We start from the raw sequence: 16,974 nt of genomic DNA, 5'->3' as shown, positions 1-16,974 counted from the left end.
AGCAGTTCAGGCTCACCAGCCTTGCAAAGCTATAGCGAAAATTTATCTTCTCCAGCACAAAATCAATTTTCCCATCTTTACTACATTGATGATGATGATAACCGAAAAGCCAGTGATATTTTTTTTATCCATTAAAAACTGTTACATGCCCTGAGCAAGTTGGCAAGTAGGGTTTTGCAAGGCTAATGAAGAATATTTTTTGATGGGAGCAGGGTTTTATAGTGGAAACCATAATAAGTAGTAAACCAGTCAGCCCCAGGTTGCTGGATCAGGATAAGAATAGTGACAGCCACACTTCTACCCTAAAAGGCAATTACTGGTATTCTGTTATACACTAAAAAGACTTGTGGCACTAAACAGCTTTAACTGATAAATACAGGATGGAATTTTCAAAAGATGCTGCTTCTGCAAAGTGTTGGAGTTTGAAGGCACAAAAGAGGTTGGGACTGATTTAGTGTCTCCTTGGTACATTAAAAATACAGCTGAAGAGTTCCAGGTGTAAGTTGCTTTCCCCCTTCTCTATTTATTAATGCATATTAGATGTATATTGATGCATACTGATACATTTAATATGCTAGGCCAAGCAACTTATAGCAAGAATAGAATAGCATGAAAAACAGTGGTTTGGGGGCAAGGAAGGATTCTGCAATTGGATGTTCTGGCTTGAAGTTCATCTTCATACGTCATTAGTTTTGCTGCTGGGACTACCTGATTAACTGCACTTAGTTAGGAGGCTGTATTAATGATTTGTTAATCTTTGCTTTTGCCATTACCATATAGAAATTCTAACTTGGCATTAAAAGTTATTTGGTAAAGGTTGGCTGTGTACACATTTAAAGAGTTTCTAGAAAATCTGAAGTCTGAACAACAAGTTTTCATCTAAGTTGATTCTATAAAATAAATAAAATAAATGAAAAAATAACTGAACTGACAACAGAGAAGGAAAGCTTCATACAGATTTGCAAAATTGCTTATAGGATTGGGATAAGAAATCCCCTTTTTGTATTATCCATAATGCAAGATGTATGAGAAGTATCAATGGCCTCTAAACTTGTGTATGAATTTTCTTGTATGAAAAGCATGTAGTAGCACACGCGCACGCAAGTGTATAACCGACATTTTCCTGAAAAAGTTTGGTATCAGGTCATTTAGCATGACTTCCCTCTCTCTGCGCCTATGCCCATCGATACTCTCTCACTAATTCAAGCCATGTCTCTAAAAACACCTTTGGGGAACAAAGATGAGTGAAGTGTTGTTGGTGGTAAAGGTCTCCATTTGTTGTTGACCCTAGAGCATGTGCAGAGTTACGGGGATGTGTCAGAATAATGTAAGTTCTCTTCCGTTCTGTTCTCTGATAGAACAACAGGGCTAAGAAGGCTGAGAAATGAGACTCGCTGAACAGTGCAGAGGAGCAGAATAATTGAGGGCAAAGGTTTTTCACACTTATTACGTGGCTTTTCTGCTCCGTTTCTATTACTGTGAGCCCAACAATCTCAAGGTCAACAGCTAATGTAAAATGAGAGTTTAAGTATATTTTTAAGTGCATTTTATTGAGAGCTTTTCTTTTTTTTCACTTGGTTCTGTCTATATATAATGTGTACATGTGGAGAGATTTAAATGAAATGGCCTATGGTTTTACGCTTGTAAATGGCTAGTGCCAGTAACCATGGATATGGATTTGTGCCCTTTTGTGTTATGTACATGGGCTTTGAGTTGTGTTAGTATGTGTGTGTGTTTCCGAGTTGTGGGCATATTGGATGATCTCCAAGTAATCTCTAAGTAATCTTAATTATGCTTGTAATTTGATGATCGCAAAATCTGCATGTTTAGCTCGTGTGTGTGTGTGTGTGTGTGTGTGTGTGTGGGAGGCACAGGGAAGAGACTGCTTTGCAAGTGTGAACTTTGTGTGTCTTCATGTTGTCTCTGTCTTAAACATATGTAAATGAAAAATAAAAATGAATATGCAACATTATAAAAAAAATGGGGTTATGGTTATTGACCAGTTTACTTCAAATATTATCCCTTGCATGCAGTGGTATGAAGAGAACTGGTGAGGAAGCTCAGTAGACCAGACACTGACACAGAAATGAATCTCCTTATATTTAAAAGAAACAAAAATAATTTCCAGTATGCAGTCCTGGCCTTCATCCAAGCCCTGTTCTGGCTGCAGGCATGGGCATATGGTGCCGGCTGTGAGTAAAGTAGCTTGGACACTCTTCTCTGTTGGGGATTTTTCTGTAATCCAGATATGAGGAAAGGCCCAGGACTGTCTTAAACCTCCCCGTCCCCATTACAGATCAGCAAAGAAAAATATTAACTGGAGTCATTTGAGAGTCAGTTGTCTTTAACAATTTCTTTGCCTCCATCTTTTTCATCAGGGACCAGGGCATCCCCCCACCCCACCACTGGGATCCCTGATGGACCCAGGGGAGGCGCTGCCAGGCCCAGTAAGGACCTAGTTAGGGAATTTCTGGTGGGACTGGACATGTTCAAATCAGCAGGTCCTGATGATCACCACCCCAGAGTGCTGAGGGAATTAGCAGATGTCATTGCAAGACCCCTGGCACAGCTTTACGAGCACTCTTGGTGCTCTGGCAAGGTGCCAGAGGACTGGAAAAGGGCCAGTGTGGTCCCCATTTTCAAAAATGGGAGGAAGAAGGACCCAGGAAATTAAAGGCCCATTAGTCTTACCTCAGTCCTGGGGAAGCTCTTTGAGAAAATTATCCAGGAGTGCATCTGCGAGGGACCAGCAGGGGAGATTATGCTTAGGGGCAACCAACACAGGTTCATTAGAGGCAGGTTCTGTCAGACCAACTTGGTGGCCTTCACGACCAGGTTACGAAATCCTTGGACGCAGGTGTAGCAGTGGACATAGTCTTTCTGGACTTTAGAAAGGCCTTTGACACTGTCTTTCACCCCATACTCATTAAGAAATTAGGCAACTGTGGCGTCGATGCCTGCACAGTAAGATGGGTTGCAAATTGGCTAGAGGGCCGCACCCAGAGAGTGGTGGTGGATGGGTCATTTTTGACCTGGAGGGATGTGGGAAGCGGGGTCCCCCAGGGCTCGGTCCTCGGGCCCGCACTGTTCAATATCTTTGACGAGGGGGTAAAAAGCACCCTGTTCAAATTCACAGATGACACTAAAATGTGGGGGGGATGTGGGCATGCTGGAAGGGAGGGACAGGCTGCAGTCGGATCTAGACAGGTTAGAGGGGTGGGTGGATAAGAACAGGATGGGTTTCACTGACAAGTGCAAGGTGTTGCACCTGGGGAGGAAGAACCAGCAGCATACCTACAGGCTGGGAAACTCCCTTCTCGTCAGTGCAGAGGCAGAAAAGGATCTTGGAATCACTACTGATGCCAAGATGAACATGGGCCGGCAGTGTGGAGATGCAGTCAGGAAGGCCAACCGCACCTTGTCGTGCATCCACAGATGCATCATGAGCAGGTCCAGGGAGGTGATCCTCCCCCTCTGTGCGGCACTGGTCAGGCTGCAGCTGGAGTACTGCGTCCAGTTCTGGGCGCCGCACTACAGGAGGGATGTGGACAGCATGGAGAGGTTCCAGAGGAGGGCCACTCACATGATCAGGGGGCAACAGGGCAGGCCCTACAAACAGAGGCTACGGGACCTGAACTGGTTCAGGCTCCACAAGAGAAGGCTGAGAGGGAATCTGGTGGCCATCTACAAACTGGCCACGGGGGACCAGCAGGCTATGGGAGAGTCCATGTTCCCCCGAGCACTACCTGGAGTTATAAGGAATAAACGGCCATAAGTTGACTGAGAGTAGATTCAGACTAGACATCAGGAGGCGCTACTTCACTGTCAGGGCGGCTAGGATCTGGAACCAACTTCCAAGGGAAGTGGTTTTTGCTCCTACCCTGGGGGTCCTCAAAAGGAGATCCCTTCTGACCCTATCAACTATGAAACTATGAGACAGCTTGATAGATGTCTGTGTAGAGTGCAAGCCAAGAGTGCCCCTTTCCAATACCCATTTTCTGGAGATACCAGTGAAAGTATGCTGCTTGAGACTCTTCTGCTTTCTTACCCAGGTTGGGAGTGAGAACTGCTTTACTTCCTTATCCACTTTGAGACAGAAAACGATTACATTCAGGGAAAATTCCACATTGAGACATCTTGTTTTAGACTATCTTTCCTGAAATTTTAAAATTGTGGAAGAAAAGTGGCTCCTGTAATGCTGAGAGGCCCTGAGTAAGGTCAGGCCTTTGTTGTGCCTGCTGCTGCATATACATACTATAAGAGATGGTTCTTGTTCCAAATAACTTGCCACTCATGCAAAAGATGGTGAGAGAGAAATTTTCTATAGCTGGGGAGCTGAGATGTGGCCTAAGTAGCCTACCCAAGGTCACATACAAAACGTGTGGCTGTTCCAAGAACTGAACCAACTTTACAAAGTTTTGATTCAACAATCTTGATGCACATCTTCAGTACTTTGCTTAATAGATACTAAGAAAGTATTGGCCCTCATATGTGACACTTATAAAGATGGGAATTGGGAAGAGTTGGTTTGCTTTTGTTACTAGACAAGATTTGTTGCAAATGTCTCATGTAGATGTCCTCCAAGCCAAGCAGCCTTTTCCTACCATATTCATAAACGATAGGTAGATTGCACAGCACCCAAATACAAAGTAATATTATAATCTTCATGTCAAAGGACCAAAAATGCAACACTTATTTTAAAATAGTATAAATTTGGGCAATTTGACTGACTTTATGGAAACTACTTCTAAGCTGTGATGAATAGAGCAGTATTTAGTTTAAAGGCCCTCAGCCTTGTCTGTGTTAATTCCCATCTGGAAGCACTTGATTAATAGCACAGGATTCTTGCCTTTCAGAAGTTGAGAGGCATGGTATGATGTGGTGCCTGGGACAGGACTGGACTTAATGGTTCTTGAGTTTCCTTTCAGTGCTACATTTCTAACTCATCAAAACACACTCAACTGAATGATAACTTGGTGGGCAAGATACTCAGCTGGTGTAAATCAGCCTAATGGCCAATGACTTTATATTCAATGGACTTCCAGTGATGTGTACCAGTTGAGAGGCTGACCTACTGGGTTTTAAATTCAATTAAAGTAAAATATAGGACCGAGATCATATCACTAATAAAAGCCTTTGTTCAGCTGTCAAATAAAACATTCATGTTTAATGAATATCTACAAGTTAAAGTTGCCTAACAACATTTATTTGGCAGCAACATCTATAAAAGTCCAAAGCTAATTGTTTGGGGGAAGGGGGGAAGGTATGATTTTATGAGAGAGAAATGTATAAAGTCTATTAGTACTTTAACCTAATGGATCTGGATTGTATGACGTATGCCTGGCAGGTCTATTTCCCCACGTTACATAACTGGCAAGTCCAATCATATCAATTCCAGAATATCAGAAAAGTGCTTACCATGGTGGTGAATCAGGATACATGACATTGACCTGAGAGAGTGTGTCCATGTAGGAACCAAAATCAAATGCTGGTGGGAACTCCTCGATGCAGGTAGATCTTAGTTCTCCAATTGAGCCACCATAGGAGAAGCCATCTGGAGCTATGAAACGAGCAATTAATGATAAGTCCTTTTTCATGGCAGATTCTGCACAGTGCTACTCTAATTTAAAGTGTTAGCCACAAGTGAGAGAGAAAATCAATTTGACACAGCAGGGTTATCAGTGATATGAGGCAAGTAAGACTTAAAGGAATAAAGAAATGCCCTGGTAGCAATTGCAAGCCCATGAAAACTAAATCAAAGCTACTGTGTTTCAGGGTGCGGCATTGGGAATACACACTTGGGTACTTCTCTGCAAATTTGTGAGTGGTATTGAAGTCCTACTCATGTGGCCAAAGGTAAAGACCTTTACAAGTTCTGATGCACATTACCTCAACTGTTTGCACTGTTTCTCCTGAACCACTGCAGTTATCAGGAGCTGCACATCTTCAGCTTCTCTCAAAACAGATTAAAGTTAGGTGCCTAACTTTGAGAAACTATGTTTGAAAAATTGAGTCTTCAACATGAGTGCTCAGATAAAGGGAGGAAATGGAAAACAGTCGTACTGCAGTTCCCTGACTGTACCGTCACATGGGAAAACTCGCTCCCAAACGGATGCCAGAAAACTGTTCAAACAATGGATAGACAGGAAGGACTGAAAAAAGGGGGAACAGCCTTTGCTTGGAAGGGCCTGGTCACCCCAAGAGCTGAAGTGGCAGTGGTGAACTAGTCCAGTTCATCTCAGCAGTGTATATTAGGCCTACAAGCCTGACCTACAGGGGTTGTTCCTGAGATAGAAGAAATTACTAGTGTAGAGGGAAGACTATTGGCTTAGATTGCATGGGCAGATGAAGACCCTGTGCCCAGACCTCTCAGCTGCATCTCTTTATGCTGTAGGCATAGCATAGTCTCTGCCACAGGCCTCTGCATTGCATTGCCTCTCTGGCAGCAGCCATCCCGCAGAGACAGGGGCACCAGCTGGTTGGCCTAAGGGAGGAAGCTGCAGCAGGTCCAGACACCTGCCACCTCTGCCTCCCAGCAGCAGAGAGAGAGGCTTTTAGCAAGAGAGCCAGGGCTGAGGCAAAGAACAAGGAGATTTACATTATTGTGAACAAGAAGCAGTCAGAGGCATTGGGCTCTTCTGTGGCTGGGAGGCTCCAAGGAGAGAGAACTGGCACTGCCTTTCCCTCCTCATCTTCTCTCCCTGCATTTGGCTCTGAGGGAGCTGGAGTCCCTCTCCACACTGCAGAGCAGACGGGAAAAGAGGAGCAGTGAGGACCACCTTAGGGGTGTCTGCAATGGAGCTGTGCAAAAGGGGAGCATAGTGTATTTGTATTGTAGGGCAGGGTTTGTCTGGCCTGAACTATGTATAATAGAGGCAGTCCAGGCAAGGGACACTTTTCTTTCTTCCCCACAGGTCCTGGGAAAGGCCCACTAGTTTCTGGATAGGACCATACTCTTTCTTGCCTCCACTGATAACTGACTAAATAGCCTTACTTAACTCACCCAGCGAGGGATGTTATTTGTGTGCAATGTCCAGAAATGAAACGCTAATTAGAGACGTGGTTCACAGAACACTGTTTTGCATAATTGTAGTCGGAAAGTGTAAACAGAGGTGGGGTTTGCCTTTTAGTAGGTAGGAAAAGAAAGCTCAGGTTCAATGTGCTGCTTGCATTAAAGGTCACACAAAGCAGCAAGTAATGTCAGGGTTGTCACTTGCCCATTGCACAGGTGTTACCTCTGCTATGGAAATCTAATAATTAGGGCTGTGCAAATAATTGATATTTTTGGTTTCTCTGTCAAACTGAAAAACTTGGAGGGGGGGAATCCTAAAAAAGATTTAGATCGAATAGATTGAATTGAATTTTAAAGTCTTTGTTTTGTCTTGCTAAAACAAAACCCTCATAGATGATATGTTCAGCAAAAGCTTATATTTGACTAGATCAACCCCCAACAAGCATTTTCCAAGAAAACAAAGCAAGCAAAAGGCCAGCTGCATCCAACTGGAAGTCAGAGTGACAGTGCCTCCTTTTTATCTTGTAGTTCATTAGTAAGGCACTTTCCCAGGATGATGGGGACCTCATCCTTGGTTCAGTTGACTTGCCTGCCTGAAAGGGTATGAAATCCCACTTCTAGCTCCCATGAGGGTACCGTAAGCACAATGCTACATGGTATTCTGCCACGAGGTAGGAGCAGCAGGCTCTCCGGCTCTCCTGTTGATGCTGTTCTACTTTGCGCTACTAATTAAATACTCCTTAGGGAATGGTCAAGGTGAGCGGCACAAATACCAGACGAGTGGTCATTTATCTCTCTGGTTCAAGGTGGGACAGCTCCAACACGGTCTGGTGAGAGTCCAGTGTTTAGGGCACTCTCCTGGGAAATAGGAGACCTTGGTTCAAATCTACTTTCTGCCTCACTCTAGCCAGGGATTTAAAACACGGTCTCATCTCTCAGGTAGAGAGACCTCCCGTAGACCTGCTGTGACCGCCAGGTGATGGCATTCTTGGGCTGGTCTCCCTTGGCCTTTCCTGCTAGATCTGTTACACTCACTATGACCTATTTAACTATTTACTGACTTATAAAGAAAGAATATATAACTTGCTACTCTGGGTGGTAGAATGCTCACCTGGACTCCAGGCCCCGTTCTCATGCATATGCCATTATTTAGACAAAGCAGAACAGTATTAACATGAATGGAAGTGGTGACTGCCAACCTCCCGCCAGTTCCCTCTTAGGATCCCGGTTCAAAGACTTTTGGGAGGTAAGAGTTCAAGTCTCCTCAGGGAGAGGAAGGAAATGAACTTCCTTTTGGGGTGAGAGCTAACTAAAAGATGGAAACAGCACTACTTCAGTTAAACTGCAATAGTTTTAGGATGACAAGAACAGCCTATTTATGTGAATTTACTATTTGACATAACTTTGGGTCCATTTCTATTAGCAATGTATTTATTTCAGTCTTGGATTAGAGGCCTGAAAACAGAAACAAAAGTTTGAGGTGATAGCATCATAGTGAGAAATCTGTAGAAGTCCAATAGCACAAGGAGATCAATACTGAAAGGACAAATCCCTTTTAGGAAGAGCAGTCAACACATTTTTAGTAATAAAGCATCTGATCGATATGGTGAGGCAAGAAACACTTTGCTGTTACAGACACCACATTCCCTGCAAGGAGAATGACTCACAGCTGTAAGTTTTGATCCTGGCTTCGGCAAACACACAGATGCTCTAAAATAAGACCAATGCTCTAAAAACTGCAGGCCCGAGAGGTACATTGGTTTTAAGCTACTCCCTGGTCTAAATTACCTAAAGCTTCATGCAGCTTTGCCTTTTTAGATACCAGCAAGGACGCAGATTAGCTTGTCACTTCAAGGAATGGACGTTTATAACTGGAAAGGCATCAGGAATGGGAAGGGTGAGGAGCTAGGAAGAAACGTTAATTGTACTAGGCAATAATGGGATGATAAAGCTGGAGGTGGATTCTGTAAAATTCCCCTAGCAGTATCTTCTCCAGACACTTCTATTCAGGAAAAAAGTGCTGCAAGTGATTTCAGCACTGCTCTAGGGTTTCTTGCAGTGTTTTCTGGCAGTGTGGGTGTTCCCAGAAGGCTGGTAGGAAATGTTATTAGACTGCGGTTCCCAGTCAGATGATGCTTCCACCAAACAGCAAAGAGGCAAAATCTGACTGATAGTGGATTTGGTCTGTAACTTTTTTCTCCCTCCTTCAGTTATGAGATGCTGATAAATCTAGCTGCACTTTCACGTTTGCTGGTATTACAAAAGATTGGCCAGCATGTTCCAACTCTTGTAGTTTTTTTGGTAGTTTCTGTTATATGAACAAAAATATCCAGGACAAGTTGTACTCAGTTCCCTCTAGGAACCAACAAGAAGATGCTGTTACTGCCTGTCTGGTTTTGTCAGGGACATCATCCAGCACTTGATTTTGCAGGTGGTTACTCCAGAAACAGGTGCACGTCACAGGGTGTCAGCATTATTGTGAGGCAGCCTCGGCCTGTTTTTAGGGAGCTGACAAGGGCAGTCAGGTGTCACAGATGAAGTTTAACTCACTGATGTAGAAGAACAGAGTGAATAAAAATCCATTTGTGAACAAAAAGCAGCTGCTCTGAACTGTGTGCGCCTGCTTTCCACTTGCTAAGCTGTCGACGAGAGGCATTGCAGCACTTCTTCAGCAAAGCCGTACCTTGCAAGGTGTGCCCCAGTCCTTAGCTCATCAGAGTTGGTGACACTGCGGACGTGGAGTGCTGTGACGACTGGCACAACTCCTTTGCTATAGGATTTAAATTGGAGCCCTAAAACTGCCTTATCACAAACGCTGTTAGTCAAACTCCTCAGTAGTGGAATACCTTCCAGAAGACTTGGCTGAAACTCAAAACTGGTGTAAGCTGATTGCCCTGAACTGCTGAAAGACAAGTCAGGGTTAAAATATTTGCCCTTTAAAATAGAGCAGCTTCAGTCTGTGACTTAGGGCTGTATATGTGTGTGTGGAGAAGCCAACATTTTCTTTAAATGGGGTTGTAAAGGCAATTTTTGGCTAACTATAAGTATGGGGCCAGGGAATCTTTCCATACCTCATAAACTGTTCTTTCCTCAGGCAGTTTTCAGCTGTGAACATCTTTGGTTCGGTTTTCAGGATCAGTCTAATGGACCAATTTAATTCCCTGTAGATTCCTACCACTGCTCTGCCCACCATCCTCACGTGCTTTGCTTGCCTCAATACACTTAGCAGGCCAAATGCACAGCAATTCCTCATGTTTTCACTTGTGCCACTGGAAATGCACCCAGATGCTACCATGATGTGTGCCGATATCAAGCCAAGATTATTACTACTTAAAAGATGCTGTTGTGTCCCTTTTCTATTTCACACTATTTTAGAGATGGAAAACATTGCCTTCTTTTTATATCAACCTTTCTCCTGGGCTGATGTTGAGGTTTTGAAATAGAGCTGAAATTAAGATAGCTAGTTTTGTTTAAGCAATGAAGATGACAGCATTTTATTACAATGCACAGCTCCTTATCATGCCCCCAAATCTCTCTGTACCAGCTTTTATCACTGATACAGCAACCGTGGTGCTCTGAGATTAGTGATTTAACTCCTTGCAGAGCCAAATGAAAAAGCAGAAAAATAAATTTTACAAAGCAGTAGATATTGTTTTTCATTTCATGCAATAGACTAGTAATCTTTTTAAAGTGTAGCAGTTCTGAGAGATGTGCAAATGTGAATATAAAATTAGGTAAAAAATGCATGACAATATTTATATGCCTTGGATGAAAAAGAAGATAGATCTGTGTTAAACTTGGAGAGACTGATAATTTATTTCCTCTGCTTTTTAAGATTAAATATGCTGCTTAGATTTCAGTTCCGCTGACTTTAATGGGGGGGTTGCTATTTCCCTCAGTAAAATTAGGATTAGGTCCAAGGTACTCTTTAAAAAAAATCTGAGTGGTATCTTCAAATGTCCAATGTACTTTTAAGAAATCTGAGTGGTACCTTCAAAATGTACAGTAAATTTATATTTTGGGTAGATGTTTTTTTCTGTCAAATGATAAATTTTAGAATTGTTTTAATGTAAACCTCAAACAAAAATCGGAATAAGGAAATCCCTATAAACAATCTTTGTTTCATGACAAATTGCAAACAGAGGGTGAGAGCTCTGAGTGGTAGAAGTTGTTGATGTTTGCTTGAATTCAGTGATATTTCTACCTGACTTGAAGCAGAGGATTTATACTAACTGAAGCTCTGGCCTCTGGGGTTACTTTTTATATGCATGCTAGCATTCTTCTTTGCAAGTACGGAGGCCTATTTTCTGTTGAGTGTAATCTGGATGAAGTGGTTCTGAAAACTTCTGATCTGAAAACTATAGAATGGCCAAAAAGTCATCCTGTGAAGGATTTTGGTCACAGGAATTACTAGGATATAGTCTGGTGGTGTCACAGTGAGGTGATTAGTACCACTGGGCAAGGCTTATCAGGGTTTTATCACATATTGACCCAACATTGCCACTCCTGCAGCATTACATCTATTTTTTAATGTGCGCAGAAAAAGAAGGGACAATTATTAAGTTACTCTTACAGGCTAGATGAGACTGTAGAGGAGAGAGAGCTCCATGATCTGCTTTTCAATAAACTGCTATAAAACGGCTCTTTAGCAGAGAGAAATAAAATTGGGCCCAAGGTTATAACTGGGTATCAGCTGAATACAGCAGTAAACTGGGAGGCTATGGGGAAGGGGAAAAATATAGAGTACCAAGGAAAATTAAACACTTGGACTAACAGGAGGCTACACTGTTGGCTCTGATATCTTCATTTTGTACTTTTAACATATAACTTTTCCTACTTTTGAGCCACCACAGAGATGTCACTAAAAAAAACAGGTTGTATTCTTCTGTCTTATCTATTAAAAAATGGATCTGCAGTTTCTGTGTGCAATCCCTGTCCACACTTGCAGTACCATGAGAAGACTAAATGCGTCCTCACCATAATTAGCATCTCTTCTCATATAAGGGTGTCTTAACCGTCCGTCCTTTCGCAGGCTGCCCACAATGATTGTAACGCAGGATAGAAACAGCACGAGTCCAATCACCACTCCGGCCACCAGCAGGGGTGAAACCAGCAAACTGGTGTCATTTCCGTTTCCACTGTAGCTGGGGAACTCACTGACGGGGCTGCTCTGGTTCGAGTGAACTTCTGCACAGCAGAGAAAGAGAAAGAAAGAATCAATGATGCGGAAAGGGATGCTCTAACTGTGGTTAGACTGACACAGAAGCTAACGATATCTGAAACAACATACAACAATACTGAGACTTCATATAGATTTGCACCCTACCTCTGTGACTGATTTGTGGAGTTAATGTGTTTGACTGTCTGGGAAATCTCAAAGTGCAATTTATGATTTCTGGTATATATTATGAATCATTGAATGGCTCAGTGTATGTGGAATCCACCATGTGCTGGGACAAGGTGATAGCTTATTCAGGTGGAAACACCTTGAGGATTATGCATTGGCAGAAGTGGGGAGAAACCAGTTCTTCTAAGTAATCTTCAGGTAGGGGGAATGGAGAATGAAAAATCCCCAGTAGCAGAACCAAGGATGTAGGTGCTGGTGTGGGGGCATTAAAATTTGGGGAACTGACAGAGAAGGATGGACCACTTTAGTCAGGAGAGATAAGTGGAAGAGCATGCTTTTGTAGCTGGGGGTCCTGTTTAATTTGTGGAGTAAGTCAAGGGCACAGCAAGGTGACTGGGGGCAAGACAGATTTACATTTGCATTCCATGATTCAGAGGCAAGCCATATGCTGAAGAAGGAGAGGGAATGGTGCCCTAAGCCCAAAGCACTCTCTGAAGTAGTGAAGAAACTCTGGCTGCTTATATATGTGCTTGTTTAGTGTTCTAATTAGAACACATCAGAGAAGACTTGATTAATTGAATTTGCTTTCCATTCTAATTAGAATGCTGCATCACTACAGCATCATGTGTATTCAGCCCCTGTGCATTTTAAAATAGCCGTAGAGCGCTTTAACTAAACCTCATTGAATGAGGCCTAGATAAAGCATCCTGCAGCCACTTTTAAATGTGCTGGAGCTTAATACACATGACAGCAAGCCGTTTTAATTGGAAAAGCTGCCAGAGAACCACTCTAAAATGCACCTCGCCCATCTCCGAGCATGTGTATAGGCAGCTTCAGTATTTGTCATCTTGCCTACATCTCTGTGTGTGTTAAGTAAAGAATTACTTAGAGCCCCTTACAAAGTGTGTGTGTCAGTTTGCTTCACACTAAGTTGTTCCCAGAGAGGTACATTTTAAAATCTGTCTGCTCACACAGTTGGAGTTTTTGGAAAAGTTTGCTTAAGTTACTGGGTGCATGTGGGTGAGCCTGCTTTTCTTTCAGAGACCTGAGGAAGGGTGCTATGATACCCAAAAGCTTGTCTGAGTCCATCCCAACCATGCAGTTGGTCTGATAAGATATTACCCCAAAATTCTTGCCTCTTGCATAAAATCAGTTGGGTAACTTTATCAATGCTGACTGACAGCAGCATGCTTGTAGGGCAGCACTGCTGCAGGCTTACCCAGTGCTTGAATCTAATTCAGTGGTTATGATGATCTAGATACTCAGCATGTCAGTTTAACAGCACAAGTTTATCTTTTTGTGCAGCCCAGTTTTCCATATACTTTCAGGGAATGTGCTAAGGAGACTTGACCCAGTTTCTTATAGATGTCTAATATAACAAACAAACAAACTTTAAATTATGTTTACAGTTTACATTAATTGGTAACTATATGCACAGAAATGTTGCTGTTTAAAAAAAACAAAAGAACACCATGGCAATGAACAATGAAAGGAAGAGCATATTTAAATAGCTTTTTAGATCATACAGCTTGTAAAGTAAATGCATGAGTAGAAGTGGGCTAAGAGCAGGGGCACTGGGTGAAATTCTACGGTCTTTGTTATGTAGGAGTGCAGACAAGATAATTATAATGGTTCCTTTTCAACTTAACATCTAAGAAATCTTTGAAGTATAAATGCATTGCATTGAACCATTAACCCCACCCCCCATCTTTAAGGTTTGTTTTTTTCCGCTGGGAATTTCCCATTTTTAAAAGAAATGTCAGAAGGTATCTTATAAAATAAATAGCTTTTGGCCATACATTTTTTAAAGCAGACTTTCTATAACCAGCTTCAGCACAGAAAGTTTAGGCATGTTGATGCTTCTGGACTGTAATGAATTCAAAGTCAAACATAAACTTTCGTTCTGTGAACTCCAGCTTTCAAGTTCTGCAGTGATGCCTGTAAGGTTGAAACGCTCCACAAAGCCTCGTGCAGAATTCACAAGCCCTGCCTGGGGAGCTGCTACAGATAACTGGACTTTTACTGTATCAAAATGGATGCACTGACTCTCCTGGTTTCTTCTTATTCGAAGCTGCTACTGCTTTCTGCACAAACTAGAGGCAGGCCTCTGGTCTGCAGTTGGTCTCAGCTCACTTAATCCATGATGTGGTTATTTCTAAAATGCGCAATGACTGTTGTGGCACATAAAAGCACATCAGGGAAGTCTCAGGTCTTCATGAAAGTTGCAGAACTGAGATTATAGCTTTGCTTTTAGTTGGGTGACTAGTGGTGAAGTGAGAGCTAAAAAATGTTGGGGGAATGTAGACAGTCTTGTATTTTACCTCCTATGTGCTTTCCCCCTTTCCCTGTAAGAAAAGCTGTACAGTAGCATGAATAAGCGTGTGTTGTTTTTTGTTTCTGTTCTATGACTTGGGCTTTGTAAGTAAATATATTGTCCAGTTAGAATTTATGGATTTCAAGGGGGGTTTCCTTGCAATTTTTCAAAACAAATACAGGTTTTTATTGATTAAAACAGTAATTTCTAGTTCATTTTAGTTGAACAATGCATAATAGTGTTGCCCTGCACTTTGATTAGAGCTCCTTTGGCATTGATACTGCTACCACCACAGTTTTCTCCTTGTTATGATTTGCAGCATGGTGAAATCTCTCACAACTTACAGGAAAAGGCTATATATAACCGCACCGCCCCCTGCCTTTTCCAGCTCCATTCCTAGATGATGGCTTTAACTTCTGTAACAAACCCACTCCAACAGAAAGCTGAAAAGCAGACAACCAAAAAAAAAATTTGAAACCACAGCTATCATTTAGTCTGATGCAAATATTATTCCGACACCGGCTATGGCAAAATTTCAGGGCAATTTTTTTCAGTTCAGTGCACCTATTTTCTGGCCCTGCTATCCAGTATGGACTTGACCCAAAGAAAAATTCCAGCTGACTATGATCAGAGGTAGATCAGGGTCTTTGTCTGGTAATCCGGCATTTGTATCTGTGAAAAGTATGCTGGAGTATCCACTGGGACTAATTTTCAAATATGACACAGGCTGCACATTACAAATTTGTACACGTTTCCATTCTTTCTGCCAAAAGGCAACTGAGCCTGTAACCTGGGTATTCCCTTTCTGCAAATACTTTCATTAACCAAACTTGTTCTTATGAATATTTCCCAAAAGCAAATAATGGGTATTGCAAGTCCCACAGAAATGACTTTGTACATTTTGTTGAAACAGATGTTTCTAACTTTCCCACAGTTTTTGGTCCTACTTAGTGTCCTGTAGGCACAATGAGATAGTGGATACGACCGGCACGTGGTGGCTTCATGCCCATGTATATTATCAGTGGCTGACACTTGACACACCGAGAGCTGACTGGAAAAATAAAGCAAAGTAGGAATTTGCATATAATGTTTCTGTCAATTCTTAGCTAGCCTGGACTCAAGTTGGCTGAGAAGTCTTATGGGCAATTATACTAACCTTCTAAGAAATGAATGGAGCTTTTACAAAACATTGTGCATCTAAAGGAAAAACTGCACTTTATCTAAAGGAAAAGATACAAATAAAGATGTATTGTGTACCTAAAGGAAAACCTGAAGGGCAAGCTGACTTCTCTGTGCAAAATTAAGACCAGATGAAAACTATTCTGCTAGGACTTGTAACTCAGCTGGTTTTGTCATGCAGCATGTATTGAGGTTTATTTGATTTTGTGGATGCTACATTTGGAGTAAAAAAATTAGCAAATATCTTTGTAAAGCTGGGAAGATGGGCTCACTGTACAAAATGTAGAACTGTCCCTGCAATCCCACAGATTTTGGTATGACCAATTGTAAAACTAGGATCTTGTTGCAAAGTTAGGATTGAAGCTTGGGAACCTAACTTTCCTAAGATTGGTGGTATTGAAATTGGATCCCTAATAACTTGTGTAGGCTAGTTTCCTTCCTGCTAATGAAATAAGATATTGCCCAGGAAATCTTACACTTCTCTGAGCCAGTTACTCAAAGGTGCTGTCCTCCCATCAGCCTAACTTCAGACTAATATGGCTAACTATTTCTCTCTGCTAAATAGATTATGGGTTAACAGTGATGAAAAGGAACCTCACAGAAAATAAGGGTAAGCAGTTTACCTATCAGTGGGTGCATCTATATGTGAATTAAGGTGAAGCAATAAACTCTGGAGCTGTTTGTTTGAGCTGGCATAAATTGCTCCCAGGCTCAGCATCTACACTTGCACCTGGGAAGCAGCAATTTGAACCAGGGGGGAGCAGGCAGGGGGCACAGGGAGTCAGCCCCAGGCTCTGGGTGGCGACGGGGGCGGGCTGGCTGGGGCATGAGGGTGCTGAACCAGCGGAGTTGTATGGTTAGGTGGCAGCCAGGAGTATGGCCCTCGCCTGACCTCTATCTACACATGCGTTACAATGCAGATAATTACTCTGCTGTAAGATAGTACTGTCCCTGATACCAGTGCATGTGTAGACAGTGATGTTGTGATGTTTTACTGTGAAGCTAATTAGTCTACTCCGCAGTAAAGTGCATGTGTACACGCACCCAATGTCTCCATGTTTCACTTGAAAAAGTACCTGGTGCATTAGATATACTAGAATGTATGTGTATAACTCTTTTGTT

General features: G+C 42.3%; 1 protein-coding gene across 1 annotated transcript in view; it reads right to left on the bottom strand.

The window, feature by feature from the left end:
- BEAN1 (brain expressed, associated with NEDD4, 1) overlaps positions 1-16,974 on the bottom strand; it is a gene marked incomplete at its 5' end in the record, with an annotated part of 128,258 nt that overhangs the window by 34,374 nt on the left and 76,910 nt on the right. The window contains 2 exons of the mRNA XM_019505533.1: positions 5,419-5,560; positions 11,990-12,199. Coding sequence (XP_019361078.1) covers positions 5,419-5,560; positions 11,990-12,199 — 352 coding nt within the window. The remainder of the gene's footprint in view (positions 1-5,418; positions 5,561-11,989; positions 12,200-16,974) is intronic.

The sequence above is a fragment of the Gavialis gangeticus genome, unplaced genomic scaffold (genome assembly GCF_001723915.1).
Source record: "Gavialis gangeticus isolate Ggan-Ray unplaced genomic scaffold, GavGan_comp1, whole genome shotgun sequence".
Lineage (NCBI taxonomy): Eukaryota > Metazoa > Chordata > Crocodylia > Gavialidae > Gavialis > Gavialis gangeticus.
This window is presented reverse-complemented; position numbering and strand designations above follow the sequence as displayed.